Below are 15,321 nucleotides of genomic sequence, written 5' to 3' on the forward strand. Positions count from 1 at the left end.
GGGGCGGTACTTTGGGCAAAGTAGTTTTATTTCCTGGAATGATCGGGGAATGTTCAATGGAGATAATGACTGGGCAGGAGAGACAGGTGGAACTGCTTATTCCTAATCTTATTCTTAAATTTCTTACTTTTATTCTTACCAGTCATAATCGCTTCCAACAAATCGAAGATGAAATTGATCCCTTATCTTCCTAATTTATACATGTGATAGATTAACAATCTTTGTCTGGAGGCAAGAAATGCAACGAATAAATGCCTCGGGTCTCCACTCATTGATAGTCTATAGCTCTAAACTGCAGTTGGATTCTCAGCTTCACAGTTTCTTTGATGTATTTACGTCTGCGTACAATGCATGTTTGTTTTGATGTTTGGGTGCTGGCGTGTTCTTGGAATCGGGAAGCTGCAGAGCAGCGTAAGTCAGTTTGTCAGCTCCATTTCCTGCAGTCTGCGAAAATATTTGAAGATCAGGGGTTAATTGAGAATCCATTGAGTTGAACAAATTTAATCAAGAATTGTAATATAAATTAGTGATGCACACATAAGTTATCAATTTTAGATTTCTGCCGTTTTACACAAAGTTTATGTCAACATTGTTTCAAAATTTCCCTTTTTGATTTATTTGGTATTTCAACTCCAAGAGCCTGTGCTGTCGCACTGAACAATGAGCGTTTCTTTCCTTACTGAAAATGAACTTCAACAACATCGAGATCGGAGAGCAGATAACTCCTTGAAGAGCAGGTATAGTACAAAATATTTCGCTAACTCAATATACAACAGCATTGTTGTGTTATGTTTGTCTGATTGCCGCAAACTGTTTAGTCCACAGATCGTACGGTGTTTCCTCAGTCACACCTGCCAACAGAACTCCAAATATACACAGACACTGTCATCAGTGGATACCGCACAACTGATAGATTGAACGCTGGCACTTTGTTCATTCATGCCACATAGTTACTGTTTTGTCACAGTTCGGCATTTCCATGAATAATAACAATGTTCGGTTGGTTCAGTGTTTCTCGGTTATTATCAGATATTCGAGTTCATTGTGGAGCTGATAATGAGCATTGGAAAGTATGGCTATTCCTAGCTTCATGCTTTTTAGTGTTTCCACATTACATATGAAATTAAATTCATAAAAGCGAGGGTAAAAAAGATAATCTCAATGGATTCTGCAGATGCTGGAAATCTTGAGGAATGCAAAAGAAATGCTGATGTAATTCATTCGGTAAGGCAACATGTATGAAGGTAAATAAACTGCTGACGTTTCTGTCCGAAACGCTTTAGCAGGACACCAAAAGAAGGGGGTCGGAAGCTAGAAAAGGAAGGTGGGGAATGAATACAAGATGACAGGTGATATGAGAAACCAGGTGGGAAAGAACTTGTGTTGATGATGGGGATGGAATGACTTAGAAGCTGGGAGGTGATGAGTGGAAAAGGAAAACGGTGCAAGAAGGAATCTGATAGAAGGAGACAGTGGACCCCGGAGGAAATGGAAGAAGGAAGGGTACCAGTGGAGGTGAAGGGCAGATGAGGAGAAGAGAAGAGGTGAAAGGGAGCCATAGTTGGGAATGGAGAAAAAAATAGAAAGGGAATGATGAAATAAGCATTAAAAATTAGAGAGATCAATGTTCATGCTTTCAGGTTGGAGTCCACCCAGATGGAAGAAAAATGTGATGATATTTCGAGTGTGTTTAGTCGTAAATGGTACAGTGACAAAGGTCAGATCAGGTCCGTAAAATTTATCTCCTTTGGAATATCGTTTATATATATGTTGGAATCGATTGTTAGGAATGAGATTACGGAGTACCTGGAGGTACATGACAAGTTAGGCCAAAGGCTGCATGGTTTTCTGAAAGGAAAATCCTGCCTGTGTAACCTACCGCATTTTTTTGAGGAAATTGCAAGCAGGGTAGACAAAGGAGATTGAGTAGATGTGGTGCACTTGGATTTTCAGAAGGCCTTTGTCAAGGTGCTGCACATGAAGCTGCTTAGCAAGATAAGAGCCTATGGAATTACAGAGGCGTTACTAACATGAGTGAACATTGCTGATTGGAAGAAAACAGAGAGTGGAATAAAGGGATCCTATTTTGGCTGACTACCGGTTACCAGCGGAGTTGCACAGGGGTTGGTGTTGCGACCGCTCCTTTTTATGATGTATATCAATGATTTTGACTATGGGATTAATGGATTTTGGCTAAATTTGCCGATGAAACAAAGATAGGTGGAGGGGTGGATAGTGCTGAGGAAACAGAGCTGCAGAGAGACTGAGATAGTTTAGGGGAAAGGGCAAAGAAGTGGCAAATAAAATACAATGTTGGAAAGTGTATGGTCATGCACATCGGTGGAAGAAATAAACGTGCAGACGATTATTTAGATGGGAAAATAATTCAAAATGCCGAGGTGCAAAGGGAATTGCGAGTCCTTATGCAGGATATCTGAAAGGTTAACCTCCATGTTAAGTCGGTTGTGAAGAAGGCGAATGTAATGTTGGAATTCATTTCTCGAGGTATAGAATATAAGAACAGGGTGTGATGTTGAGGCTCTATAAGGTACTCGTGAGACCACACTTGGAGTATTGTTTGCAGTTTTGGGCTCCTTATTTTGGAAGGGATATGCTGACATCGGAGAGGGTTTAGAGAAGATTCATGAGAATGATTCAAGGAACGAAAGGGTTACCGTATGAGGAACACCTGGCAGCTCTTGGGATGTATTCCTTGGAGTTCAGGAGAATTGGGGGCGGGGGTGGGGATCACATAGAAACATTCCGAATATTAAAAGGCTTGAACAGATTAGATGTGGAAAATTTATTTCCATGCTAGGGGAGTCTAGGACAAGAGGGCACGACTTCAGGATTGAAGGACGTCCATTTGGAAAGAGATGCGGAGAAATTACTTTACTCAGAGGGTAGTAAATATGTGGAATTTGTTGCAATGGGCGACTGTGGAGGCCAAGTCATTAGGTGCATTTAAGGCAGGGATAGAGGGATAGATACATTTTTGATTAGTCAGGGCATCAAAGGGTATGGGGAGAAGGCAGCGGAGTGGGGATGACTGGAAGAATTGGATCAGCCCATGATTGAATGACGGAGCAGACACGATGTGCCGAATGGCCTACTTCTGCTCCTATATTTTATGGTATTGTATATCTGTTGTGCGTGGTTCGGTAGAGTAGCGGCTAGGTTAACACTATTACAGCAGCGGTGATCCAGGTTTAATTCCCGTAACCGACGAAATGGTGTGTTTATATGTTTTCCCATGACCGTATGACTTTTTCTGGGCGCTCAGGTTACCTCCCACGTTCCAAAAACGTACTGGTGAGTCGGCTAATTAGTCACATGGCTGTAATTGGGTTGCACGAACTAGTTGGGTCGTATGGCTCTGTTACAGTGGCGTGCAAATTTTGGGCACCCCGGTCAAATTTTCTGTTACTGTGAATAGTTAAGTGAGTAGAAGTGGAACTGATTTCCAAAAGTCATAAAGTTAAAGATGAAACATTCTTTTCAACATTTTAAGCAAAATTAGTGCATTTTTGGTCCAATTTTAGAGTGAAAGAAATGGAAAGGTGCACCATGCAAATGTTTACGGACCCCAAGAGATTTGAGCTCTCAGGTAACTTTTACCAAGGTCTCAGACCTGAATTAGCATGTTAGGGCTATGGCTTCTTCACAGTTATCGTTAGGAAAGACCAGGTGATGCAAATTTTAAAGCTTTATTAATATCCTGATTGCTGAAACCTTGTCCCAACAATCAGAAGACATGAGCTCCTCTAAGCGGCTGCCTAGCACTCTGAAAATTAAAATAAATGATGCGCACAAAGCAGGAGAAAGCCAGCAAAGCGTTTTCCGGTAGCCGTTTCCTCAGTTCGTAATGTAATTAAGAAATGGCAGTTAACAGGAACGGTGGAGGTCAAGTTGAGGTCTGGAAGACCAAGAAAACTTTCCTAGAGAACTGCTCGTCGGATTGCAAGAAAGGCAAATCAAAACCCCCGTTTGACTGTAAAAGACCTTCAGGAAGAATTAGCAGACTCTGGAGTGGTGGTGCACTGTTCTACCGTGCAGCGACACCTGCACAAATATGACCTTCATGGAAGAGTCATCGGAAGAAAACCTTTCCTGCATCCTCATCACAAAATTCAGCGTCAGAAGTTTGCAGAGGAACATCTAAACAAGCCTGATGCATTTTGCAAACAGGTCCTGTGGACTAATGAAGTTAAAATAGAACTTTTTGGCCGCAATGAACAAAAGTATGTTTGGAGAAGAAAGTGTGCAGAATTTCATGAAATAAAAACACCTCTCCAACTGTTAAGCACGGGGGTGGATCGATCATTATGCTTTGGGCTTGTGTTGCAGCCAGTGGCACGAGGAGCAGTTCACTGTTAGAGGGAAGAATGAATTCAATTAAATACCAGCAAATTCTGGAAGCAAACATCACACCGTCTGTAAAAAAACTGAAGGTGAAAAGAGGATGGATAATGATCCTAAACACACCTCAAAATCCACAATGGACTACCTTAAGAGGCGCAAGCTGAAGGTTTTGCCATGGCCCACACAGTCCCCCGACCTGAATATCATCGAAAATATGTGGATAGACCGGAAAAGAGCAATGCATGCAAGACGGCCCAGAAATCTCACAGAACTAGAAGCCTTTTGCAAGGAAGAATGGGCGAAAATTCCTCAAACAAGAATTGAAAGGCTCTTAGCTGGCTACAGAAAGCATTTACTAGCTGTGATACTTGCCAAAGGGGGTGTTACTATGTACTGACCATGCAGGATGCCCAAAATTTTGCTTCAGGCCCTGTTCCTTTTTTTGTTAATTTGAAATTGTAAAAGAAGGAAATAAAAAAAGTAATCCTGCTTAAAATATTAAAGAAATGTGTGGACCTTTAACTTTATGCCTTTTGGAAATCAGGTCATCATTTACTCGATCACAGTAACAGACATTTTGTACAGTAGTGCCCAAACACGTGCATGCCACTGTATATCTTCAAAGCAAATTCATATATTATTCATGGCAATCTCTCTGCTTTACCTGAGAATAGATAATGCATTCTTCTTGTTGTCGATCTTTGCGAAATCCTTTATTCTCCCTTATATTTAGTGAAACATGGGGAGTGGTGTGATCAACCGCAGCTTGGTCAGCCTGTTGGAAAAACACACTTAATACTGATAACTGGTACAAGGTCAGTGATCATGAACTATTTGGTTTGGAATATCTAATAATAGAAAAGGATTTTATAAATGTTTGGAATAATATTTTGTCCGCGTATTATGATATTGTCCGTATATCATACCGGAGGTGGGATGCCAAACCCATTTCAGGCTGGAAGTCACTAGGTTTACTTTAGATTTCCAAACAGCCACTTAAAACCATCCTTTCAATCGGATCGGTTTCTCAGGTCTGGCCATCATTTTTGTTTTCATCTCTTCTGTCATATCCCTTACGCGCTTCTAAGTTTTGTGGACGGGCTTTATCCGATGCGTTTCTCTTAGCACCCATTCAAATTACTATAATTATTGGCATGACGCGATTTCGTCCCCACGGTGCATTTAGAGGCTGTGACTCTTGAAACTCGCATTATCTAGGTTAAGGATATTGGAACAAGTGACAAGACCTGTTGTACGGTTCCAGCCTGGCTTAACTGAGGTAGCGAATACGGGAGGGGCATCTTGCCAGCTGTTGAGCTGATTGTTGTTGCTGGTGTATCAATTAAATTTCAATCGAAATAAGTAGAGCTGTTGGACATGCCCGTTACAGTAAATGGTTAAAATAGCATTCGTTCTGGCTGAAATAATGGCAGAGCATTCCAGAGCAATAAAGCGACGGTAAAAAAAATCTTAAACGTTATAGCTTCAGCTTATATATTACTCCCAGAAGCGGTTCTACATTTCGGGAAGTGCTACAAATGCTGATAGAAGTTTCAACGGAGTTCTACTATAATGAAGCCAGTGGGATATGACAACCTTGCTTTGGTGATGCGAAAAGTTGTTGCAGCAAATATCGTTAGGTAAAAGTAAATATATGCGCTACAATTGGGAAGGTAATTAATGAACACAAAAAAGTTGTTTCCCGTGTAGACAGATGGGTATATAACCGATAAAGGTTTAATATATGCTATCAGGAGGATCCAGGTGGGACACATTTATTAACATTGAACTGCTGGAACTTTGAAGTGAAACAGACAAATAAGACACACAGTAGATCAGGAAACACGAGAGGAAAGAGAAATAATCAACGGTTACGTTGCTTTCCGGGGAGAGGTGTTCAATCTGAAACGACAACATTTTCTCTTTCCCAAAATGTCGTTGGAGATTTTTAATTTCTGGATTAAATCCAAAATGGGAGATGACAATACATTTAAATGTAGCAGGCATTTCTTTCAAAATTGAGGATGATAATCCTTCAGCGTAGCCTCGTGGAGTAGAAGGCGCCTGGTGGAATTTCCTTAACATGTGGGTATCATTGTGCACCAGATACTACACGTTTTATTGGAAGCATATTCGATTCCATTGCAGGTCATGCACTGTTCTGTGGATCTTTGTTGGGAATCGGTGTTAAAAACTCCATATGACTTTCCAAAGCAAGATTTCGTTGCATTTTCAATTTTGCTTGCTGTGCGTTCAGATCAGATGTAACATATATTGCGAAATGCGTGTACTGTATTTTTCCATTGTGCACGACACAGCGATTCTCGTAAGCCGACATTTGACATCTAAAACATCTCAGTCTTAAACTTGTATTTAATTATTCGTCAAACGAAGCGTGATTAACAGCATAACTTCCATTAGTATACACTACCGTTCATCTTAATGCAACCGGTTATGAACTGATGTAGAATCCTGAAAGACGATAGATTCAGATTCAATAGGAATATTCAAATCTATCTTGGATAAAACTGCAAAATAAAGAGTTGTCAGGTAGTTTTATTGTTCTCTACTGCGTTTCAAATGTTAGAACCAAGTAAATCTTCGGCGGGAGGACAAGATGGCGGCATGCAGTGCGTGCGCAGCTCTCTGGTGAAAAATGATATCGTATCTGTCAAATAGGGGCCATGGACAATTCTGATTTGATGGAGAATGGACGTGAAAGCACAGAGGAACATTCGCTGCTGTCGTTACTGTGTGGTCGTGAATCTTTCGGAGGGTAGGCCTCAAAATCCCCGACCTTGCCTGCTTTTGGCGACCGAGAAGGTGGTCGAAACGTTCGGGCAGATGTGGCGCTCAGTACTTGGTATCGTAGAGCTGATCAGAGCTCGAAGGTTTCGGATGACTCAGAGTCGGATTGTGGTCGGCATGGCAGGGAGAGTTTTTCTTCGTTCTCCCGTCTACGTGACATGTGGGACATTTGAGAAACCTTGAACTTTACTGTGCTCACGGACTTCATCAAGTTATGGTATTGTTGCACTGTTTGTAACTATATGCTATAATTATGTGGTTTTCTCAGTTTTTTCAGTCTTGGTTTGTCCTGTGTTTTGTAATATCACACCGGAGGAAATAATGTATCATTTCTTAATGCATGCATTACTAAATGACAATAAAAGAGGACTACTTGTCTTCATAATCATAAATTTGTCATATTTAAGGTACGTTTGATGTTAGGCCGGTAATTTTGACATCGGGAGTGGGTAAGTTATTAGAGGGAGTACTAAGAGACAGAATCTACAAGCATTTGGATAGACGGGGGCATATTTGGGAGAGTCAACATGGCTTTGTGCGTGGTAGGTCATGTTTGACCAATCTATTGGAGTTTTTCGAGGAGTTTACCAGGAAAGTGGATGAAGCGAAGGCAGTGGATGTTGTCTAAAGCCTCTGACAGGGTCCCGCATGGGAGGTTAGTTCGGAAAATTCAGTCGCTAAGTATACATGGAGAGGTGGTAAATTGGATTAGATATTGGCTCAATGGCAGAAGCCAAAGAGCAGTAGTAGAAAATTGCTTCTCAGAGTGGAGACCTGTGACTCGTGGTGCGCCACAGGGATCAGTGCTGGGTCCATTGTTATTTGTCATCTGTATCAATTATCTGGATGATAATGTGGTAAATTGGATTAGCAAATTTACTGATTATACAAAGATTTGAGATGTACTAGACAGTGAGGAAGGTTTTCGGAGCCTGCAGAGGGACTTGGACCAGCCGGAAAAATGGGCTGAAAAATGGCAGATAGAGTTTAATACAGACAAGTGTGAGGTATTGCACTTTGGAAGGACAAACCAAGGTAGAACATACAGGGTTAATGGTAAGGCACTGAGGCGTGCAGTAGAACAGAGGGATCTTGGAATACAGATACAAAATTCCCTAAAAGTGGCGTCACAGGTAGATAGGGTCGTAAAGAGAGCTTTTGGTACATTGGCCTTTATTAATCAAAGTATTGAGTATAAGAGCTGGAATGCTATGATGAGGTTGTATAAGGCACTGGTAAGGCTGAATTTGGAGTATTGTGTTCAGTTTTGGTTACCAAATTACAGGAAGGATATTAATAAGGTTGAAAGAGTGCAGAAAAGGTTTACAAGGATGTTGCCGGGACTTGAGAAACTGAGTTACAGACAAAGGTTGAATAGATTAGGACTTTATTACCGAGAGCGTAGAAGAATGAGGGGAGATTTGATAGAGGTATATAAAATTATGATGGGTATAGATAGAGTGAATGCAAGCAGGCTTTTCCCACTGAGGCTAGGGGAGAAAAAAAAAACAGAGGACATGTGTCAAGGTTGAAGGGGGAAAAGTTTAAAGGGGGGCTTCTTCACACAGAGAGTGGTGGGAGTGTGGAATGAGCTGCCAGACGAGGTAGTAAATGCGGGTTATTTTTGAACATTTAAGAATAAATTGGACAGATACATGGGTGGGAGGTGTATGGAGGGATGTTGTCCGTGCGCAGGTCAGTGGGACTAGGCAGAAAATAATTCGGCAGAGCCAAGAAGGGCCAAAGGCCTGTTTCTGTGCTGTAGTTTTTCTATGGTTTCTGAGGTTTTCTATATCTCTGCTATACCTATATGCCGATCTCAAAGAAGTCAAGCCACTTCACTTACCAGCTCTTCACTCTGACATCTGTCCAAAGAACTTGTGTTAATCCCTTAAGAAAAATAAAAGAAATTATTTACATTGTAAAAGTTGGACATTATTCGTTTGATACAAATAGAATTCATCGCGTAAGAGGAACTGCTGAAGGTATGGATCTTTCAGAAAACGTTTTGTGGTATTAGTTGTCTTAATACAGTGCATCAACATCATGGCACTATGCTCAAGAGTCTACGACATTTAAAGAAGTCGTAAAGTGATAATAGTATATGAGTGGCTGTACTACATCTAAATACTGTCGTTAAAATGAAAATTAAAATCAATGAGACATGCATGAGCTCGTCAATGTTCTTTAAACAGTGACAGTAAACATAGACCTACGCCAAACTTCTTACGCTTCAAAGTATAGACCTGCCATTGTACCCAAAACGACATTTGAAGTACTTCAAAGGATATAACGGCATTTATGAACAAGATACAGCATATATATACAGCGAGTGGATTGGTGGAATTATTGTATATTAAGATCCAGCTTGTGTTGTGCCTGATGATTCTCAATGTAATCAGGTTCGACCATGTCAATCCCTGTCTAATCATGCTGTAATGACATTTATTCTTTTTGACGTGAAGTATCTTTCACACATCTATTTTGCACGAATAGAGGTGATATTTCTCAGCGATCAGGTTTCTTACCGTGCAATCTCTTTAACTTGACATTCACCAAAACAATTATTAGAGCTAAAATTGCCGATCCGCCCAGTGCACATGCCAGAATGAATTTAGTATCAGCGCCTTGTGGATCAACAGGGGGAAAACAAGAAACTGTGAAGCACTTATACATCTAAAAAAATGCACTCATGAGAATCAATAATGCAAAATATCTCATGGGCTCCTTTCAAATCTCACTGCACAATATCGGAAAATATGTCATAAGACAGGAAATGCAAATGCCCACCTTTGTTATATTTCGATGAGATATAGAGTTTACGTTTTGCTTTCCACAATTTTGGCAAATGTTCAGATACTTACAAATACTGCACAAATTGAATTTCTTAATTCGTCCTACACGATTTAAACTAACGGAATAACACAAGTTTTTGAACACCTTTCACGTTCAATACTCACTATCAATTACTAAGCTTTAAAGTTAGTCAGTCTTCCGTGTTTGGGTAGCTGTTCAGTTACTGTTCTTAACAAGGTCACATTGACCCCACCACAATGACTTGTAAGCGCTTTCATCTTACATTGAGCACAAAAGATTCTGAACATGCTGAAATTCAGAATAACACATAAAATCCTGGAAGAACTCAGCCGATCAGGCAGATCTAATATGTCGACGTTTACCGCCGAGATCCAACATCATGACTTCATCAAAACACCATCTTACCTTGGATGTAGCTGAAACTGGCAGACAACGTGAGGGAGCCATGCGACACCAGGCAGGTGTAAATATCTTTTCCCCAAGTAGACTGCGTAATTTCCAATAAACTAAGTACCTCATACAAGCCGTCCACGTTCCGGTTTGTCACATTTTCTATTCCAGTGTGAATTTGCTTGTTATTTCTTTGCCAAATGATTTCTAATTTCTCCGGGTAGAAGGCAGCCGTTTTACAAAGGAGCTTTCGAGGAGACGAAAACCCTCCAACAGGAACAATTTCCACTGGAGTTGGAGGAGCTTGAATCAAAAGATAGTTATATTGAGTATTTTCGATCCATTTCAGTACAGATAATTTCACTTATCTCCCCTCCAACTAGCATGACGCTCAACTATCAAATCAGTTACCCGCCAGTATTAACCAGTATTTAATAAATTCTTCCAATTTCACGTTCTGCTTATTGTTGCTCAACCATACACACACACACTCCGATGCAAAATACGCCATGACGCCTCACCATTGCTTTATAAAGTCTGAATATTACATCCTTACTTTTATATTCTGGTCCTCTTGAAATGAATGCGATCATCGGATTTGCCTTCCTGGCCACAGACCCAACCTGCAAATTAACCTGTATGGAATACTGCACACGGACTCCCAAGTCCCTTTGCACCTGAATGTTATTTTTTTTGTGTTTTCTCTCCAGTTGGAAAATATTCAAAACTTTCACACCCTCCACCAAACTGCATGCCCGCACACCTCTCGATACTGTATTCCATCTGCCATTTCTTTGCCTGTCCTCCTAATCTGTCTCAGTCTTTCTGTAGTCTCTCTATTTCCTAAAACTACCTGCCCGTCCACCTCTCTTCAAATCGTCTGCAAGCTTTGCAACAAAGCCATCAATTCCACCATCCATATCATTGACTAATCACATTAAACGAATCAGTCACTGCACAGACCCCTGTGGAACACAGTTCGCACGGGAAGCCAACCAGAAAATGCTCCCTTTATTTCCATTCTTTGTCACTTACCAACCAGCCACTGCTTTATCCACCCTAGTATCTTTCTTGTTATACTTTGGGCTCGTAGCTTGTTTAACAGCCTTGTGTGTGGTACCTTGTCAAAGGCTTTCTGTAAATCCAAGTACACAGCAATCGATTCTGCTTATCTTTATCTATCCTGCTTTTTATTCCTTCAAATAATTCAATCAGATTTGTCTGGCGAGAGTTTCCTTTGAGGATATCATGCTGACAATGGCGTGTTTTGTTATGTGTCTCCAAGTAATCTAATACCTGATCCTTAATGATGGATTCCAACATCTTGACAACCAGTGAGGTCAGACTGACTGGTCTATAGTTTCCCTTTTCTGCCTCTCTGCTTTCTTGAAGAGTGGAGTGACATTTGTAATTTTCCAGTCTTCCAGAACCATTCCAGAATCGTAATTCTTGAAAGACCTTTACTAATGCCTCCACAATCTATCAGCAACTTTTATCAGAATCATGGTATGTACATCATCTGGTCTAGGTGAATTACCTACTTTCAGAACTTTCAGTTTCCCAAGAACTTGCACTCCAATTATGTCTCTAGTTTTGCTGTTGTTCAAGATAGACTCTCGGAATAAACCGGAATAATATAGACTAGTTGGTATTACAGTGAAGTGGGTAATTTATTGGAAGATATTCGAAAGAATAGGATAGATAAATATTGAGATAGACTGGGCTTGTTTGGGAATAAGCAACATTATTTTGTGCAATGTAGGCTCTGTCTAACCAATCTTAATGAACTTTTCGAGCGGGTTACCATGGACCTTGATGAAGGATAACAGTGTATATGGTCAATATGGATTTTAGCAAGAGCTTTGGAAAAGTTCTGCATGGGGGTGGTGGGCTGATCAAGTACGTTCGCTTGGAATTCAGGATGAAGGAGTAAGTTGTGTCTAACTTTGGCTTCGCGGGAGAAGCCAGTGTATGGTAGTAGATGTTTGTTCTTTGAACGAAGGCCTTTTACTGGTGGTGTGCCGCATGGCGATCAAAGCTTGCAGCGGGTTATGGACCAGGTCTAAAAATGCGTTGAAAATGGCAGATAGGATTTAATGAAGGTAATTGTAAGCTGTTGTACTTTGAGAAGACAAACCATTCTCCGATACACATCGTCAACGAGACTGGGATTGACGAATGCGGTAAAAAATGATCTTGGAATACAGATAGATAATTCATTGGAAATGGAGAAAAAGGCAGTGCTTTCGTAAAGATAACCTTTGTCATATTGGACTTCACATATCAGAGTATTGAGTGTAAAAGTTGGAATGTTATGCTGAAGTTGCATTAGACGGCAGTGAGAACAAATCTGGTGTATTGTTCACAGTTCTGGTTAATTATCTGCTGGAAAGTTATAAATATGATTGAATGAGTACAAAACAACTTACAAGATGTGGCATGAATTTGAGGACATGGATTATGAGGAAAGGTTTAACAGGTAAGGATTTTTTGAATGATTCGTAAGAGAAATAGCGAACATTTGATCGAAGTATACAAAATTATGAGGGTGTATACAAGCCTGCATCATCCACTGAGGTTGGGTGAGAATGTAATTGGAATTCATAGGTTCAGAGTGAAATGAAAAGTATTAAAGGCGAACCTGGTGGGAAACGTCTTTACTCGGCCGGTGATGCTATTGTGGAGTGAGCTGCCAGAGGAGGTGTTTGCGATCGACTCTCTACCCGTTACAGTACTATCCAATCCTATCAAAATTCGCCTTAACCCTGAGAGGTCTATATTTCTCACAATTTATATGGTGAAAGAAGTATAGATTTTGCTAACCCTGCATAACAAAAGTTGGAATGACATTTTGCAGTGCATGTGATAGATGTTGGAATTAACTCATTTGGTGCTGGGTATTATTCCTGTCTACTTGTTGATGGGGAAATGGAGCATTGTGCTGCTGCATACAGACCCTTTGATCGAGATTACTCTATTTAAGTATTAATATTCTGCGTCCTCTGTGCTGAGCAATCGAGTTATCCAACTCCAGCCATTCACATTAATATTAATATTATTTCAGCCTCTTGCTTGCAACACAATCCTAACCTTGCTGGAAAAGTAAAGTAATTCGTTGTATTCAAAGTACCTTCGTGATAATGAGGGTGAAGTCCTAAGGTATCACTAACCTTGGAAATTCGGTTTATTTGGGAGATAGCTGATGAGCAGCGCTCGACGAACAGCGGTGGGAAAGAGCCGAGGAAGTACGATATGATAAACAGAATCAACTCCGTTATCCGCCTAATAGTTGCTACATGAAATGTGATTAAGTCTTCAGTTCTTTATAATTCTGAATTGACAATCCCTGGACTGGGGTATATTTTAACGCGGGGAACAAATGTATTCTCGCCGCTTGTTTAGTCAAGTAGAAACATTTATTTTCATCCTCATCACTAAGTTTGATGTAAAATGCACAGAGCCGAAAATCTCCAAACAACCACACTTACCGAACACAGTGAGGCTGGTGCCACAGCTACTCACGAAAAATTGCTCCTGAAACTTTACTTCACAGTAATATAGTCCAGAGTCGCTGAATTTGACATTTCGGAGTACAAGCGTTCCTCTTCCCCTTTCTACTGTAAATTGTCTTCTGCTGTCCCCTTCTAAAAATGCCTTCTCGCCTTGCCTCCGCCAACGAATGTCAACAGTATCTTGTGATAGTGGAAATTTGCAGAACATCGTGACATTCGCACCACCCGGGACGTTCAGGTCCCGAGGGAATTGAGATACTTCGTTCGCCGTTACTTTGACGACTGCCGGAAAAGTAAGCAAGTGTATTAATAACAGTTAAACACAGTGAATTAATAAAAAACGGATGACGTAAGTCACTGGATATCTAAGAGCGAAAGACGGCCGAATAGATGAAAAAATATAACCGAGTATGCTGCAGGCACCCAGAGTTAAATATTATTAAATAGAATATTCAATTCGGAAACGGCGTTTATAAATCAGCATACTTAGCCAAGTAATAGCCAGAAGTGTCATGTACGAAACCGTAAACTTCTCCGCCATCTTACAGAAACCAAATCGACCAAATCTTGCAATGCAAGTGGTATTTTAAAGAGTTTGCCGGAGGAAAAGGACTTCGTGAGGAAATGTATTAATCATGTAAACATGACGCAGGATGACACCACCGCCAGGGAGAAAAATGTGGTTCAGATTTAAACCCTGTCTCGGCTGGGAGGAAAATAAGAACTCTTACAATTCTAATTTTTACATGGCCTACCTAGTGCTTTCGTGATTATGTTGGAAATCTTGCCTTCTTGCTGAATACAGGAATTATTTAAATCTTTATTGAGATATAAATTCAAATCTGTACTCTGCGCATTTTGATGGTAAAGATGGAAATCCGCTTCGGAGTTGAAAAATGTCTAATAAGTTAGGCGGACAAAAGCAATAACAGTATTTCTTCATTCCAATTTACCTTTGCAGCTTTGCTCCATTTCAATCATATACCTTCGTTCAAATGTCACCCTGCTGCTTTCTCTAGTAAAACATTTGCGTTCGTGCGGCCAAAAGACTTTAAGCTCCGACGGGTGCGGACGGTGTTATATAAATGAAAAATTTGCTTCTCTTGATAAACTTCTTTACGGTTTGGTTATAACAGTTCGACTAATGAACTACTGCTTAATGTCTGGATTGCAAAACAACTTGAAATGCTGAACGAGCCTGGTTTGAACAGCAAATACATTGCCCCAGACGTCGAAATGCACATATCTCCTGCGCAATGTATGATTTTGGGTTCTGAGCATTGATGACAAAAAGAAACAACATATCATATGGTCGCGTATTCAAAAACGAATTAATAATGAAATACTTATGCTGTTTGACAAGATTAAAGAAATTGTCAAGAAATATTCTATTGCTCCCAGTGAGGAGCTTTATAAAGGGAGAGTCGAACTT

General features: G+C 40.4%; 1 protein-coding gene across 1 annotated transcript; it reads right to left on the reverse strand.

The window, feature by feature from the left end:
* Positions 1-312: 312 nt before the first annotated feature.
* Positions 313-14,430, reverse strand: LOC134356582 (natural cytotoxicity triggering receptor 3 ligand 1-like). The gene is made up of 7 exons (XM_063067545.1): positions 14,376-14,430; positions 13,866-14,171; positions 10,393-10,680; positions 9,699-9,797; positions 9,017-9,060; positions 5,027-5,137; positions 313-444 (listed from the first exon to the last, which is right to left on the reverse strand). The coding sequence occupies exons 1-7, from the start codon at positions 14,428-14,430 to the stop codon at positions 313-315; spliced, it is 1,035 nt and encodes a 344-aa protein (XP_062923615.1).
* Between the last annotated feature and the right edge of the window lie 891 nt (positions 14,431-15,321).

Source organism: Mobula hypostoma, chromosome 14 (assembly GCF_963921235.1).
Source record: "Mobula hypostoma chromosome 14, sMobHyp1.1, whole genome shotgun sequence".
In the NCBI taxonomy this organism is placed as follows: domain Eukaryota; kingdom Metazoa; phylum Chordata; class Chondrichthyes; order Myliobatiformes; family Myliobatidae; genus Mobula; species Mobula hypostoma.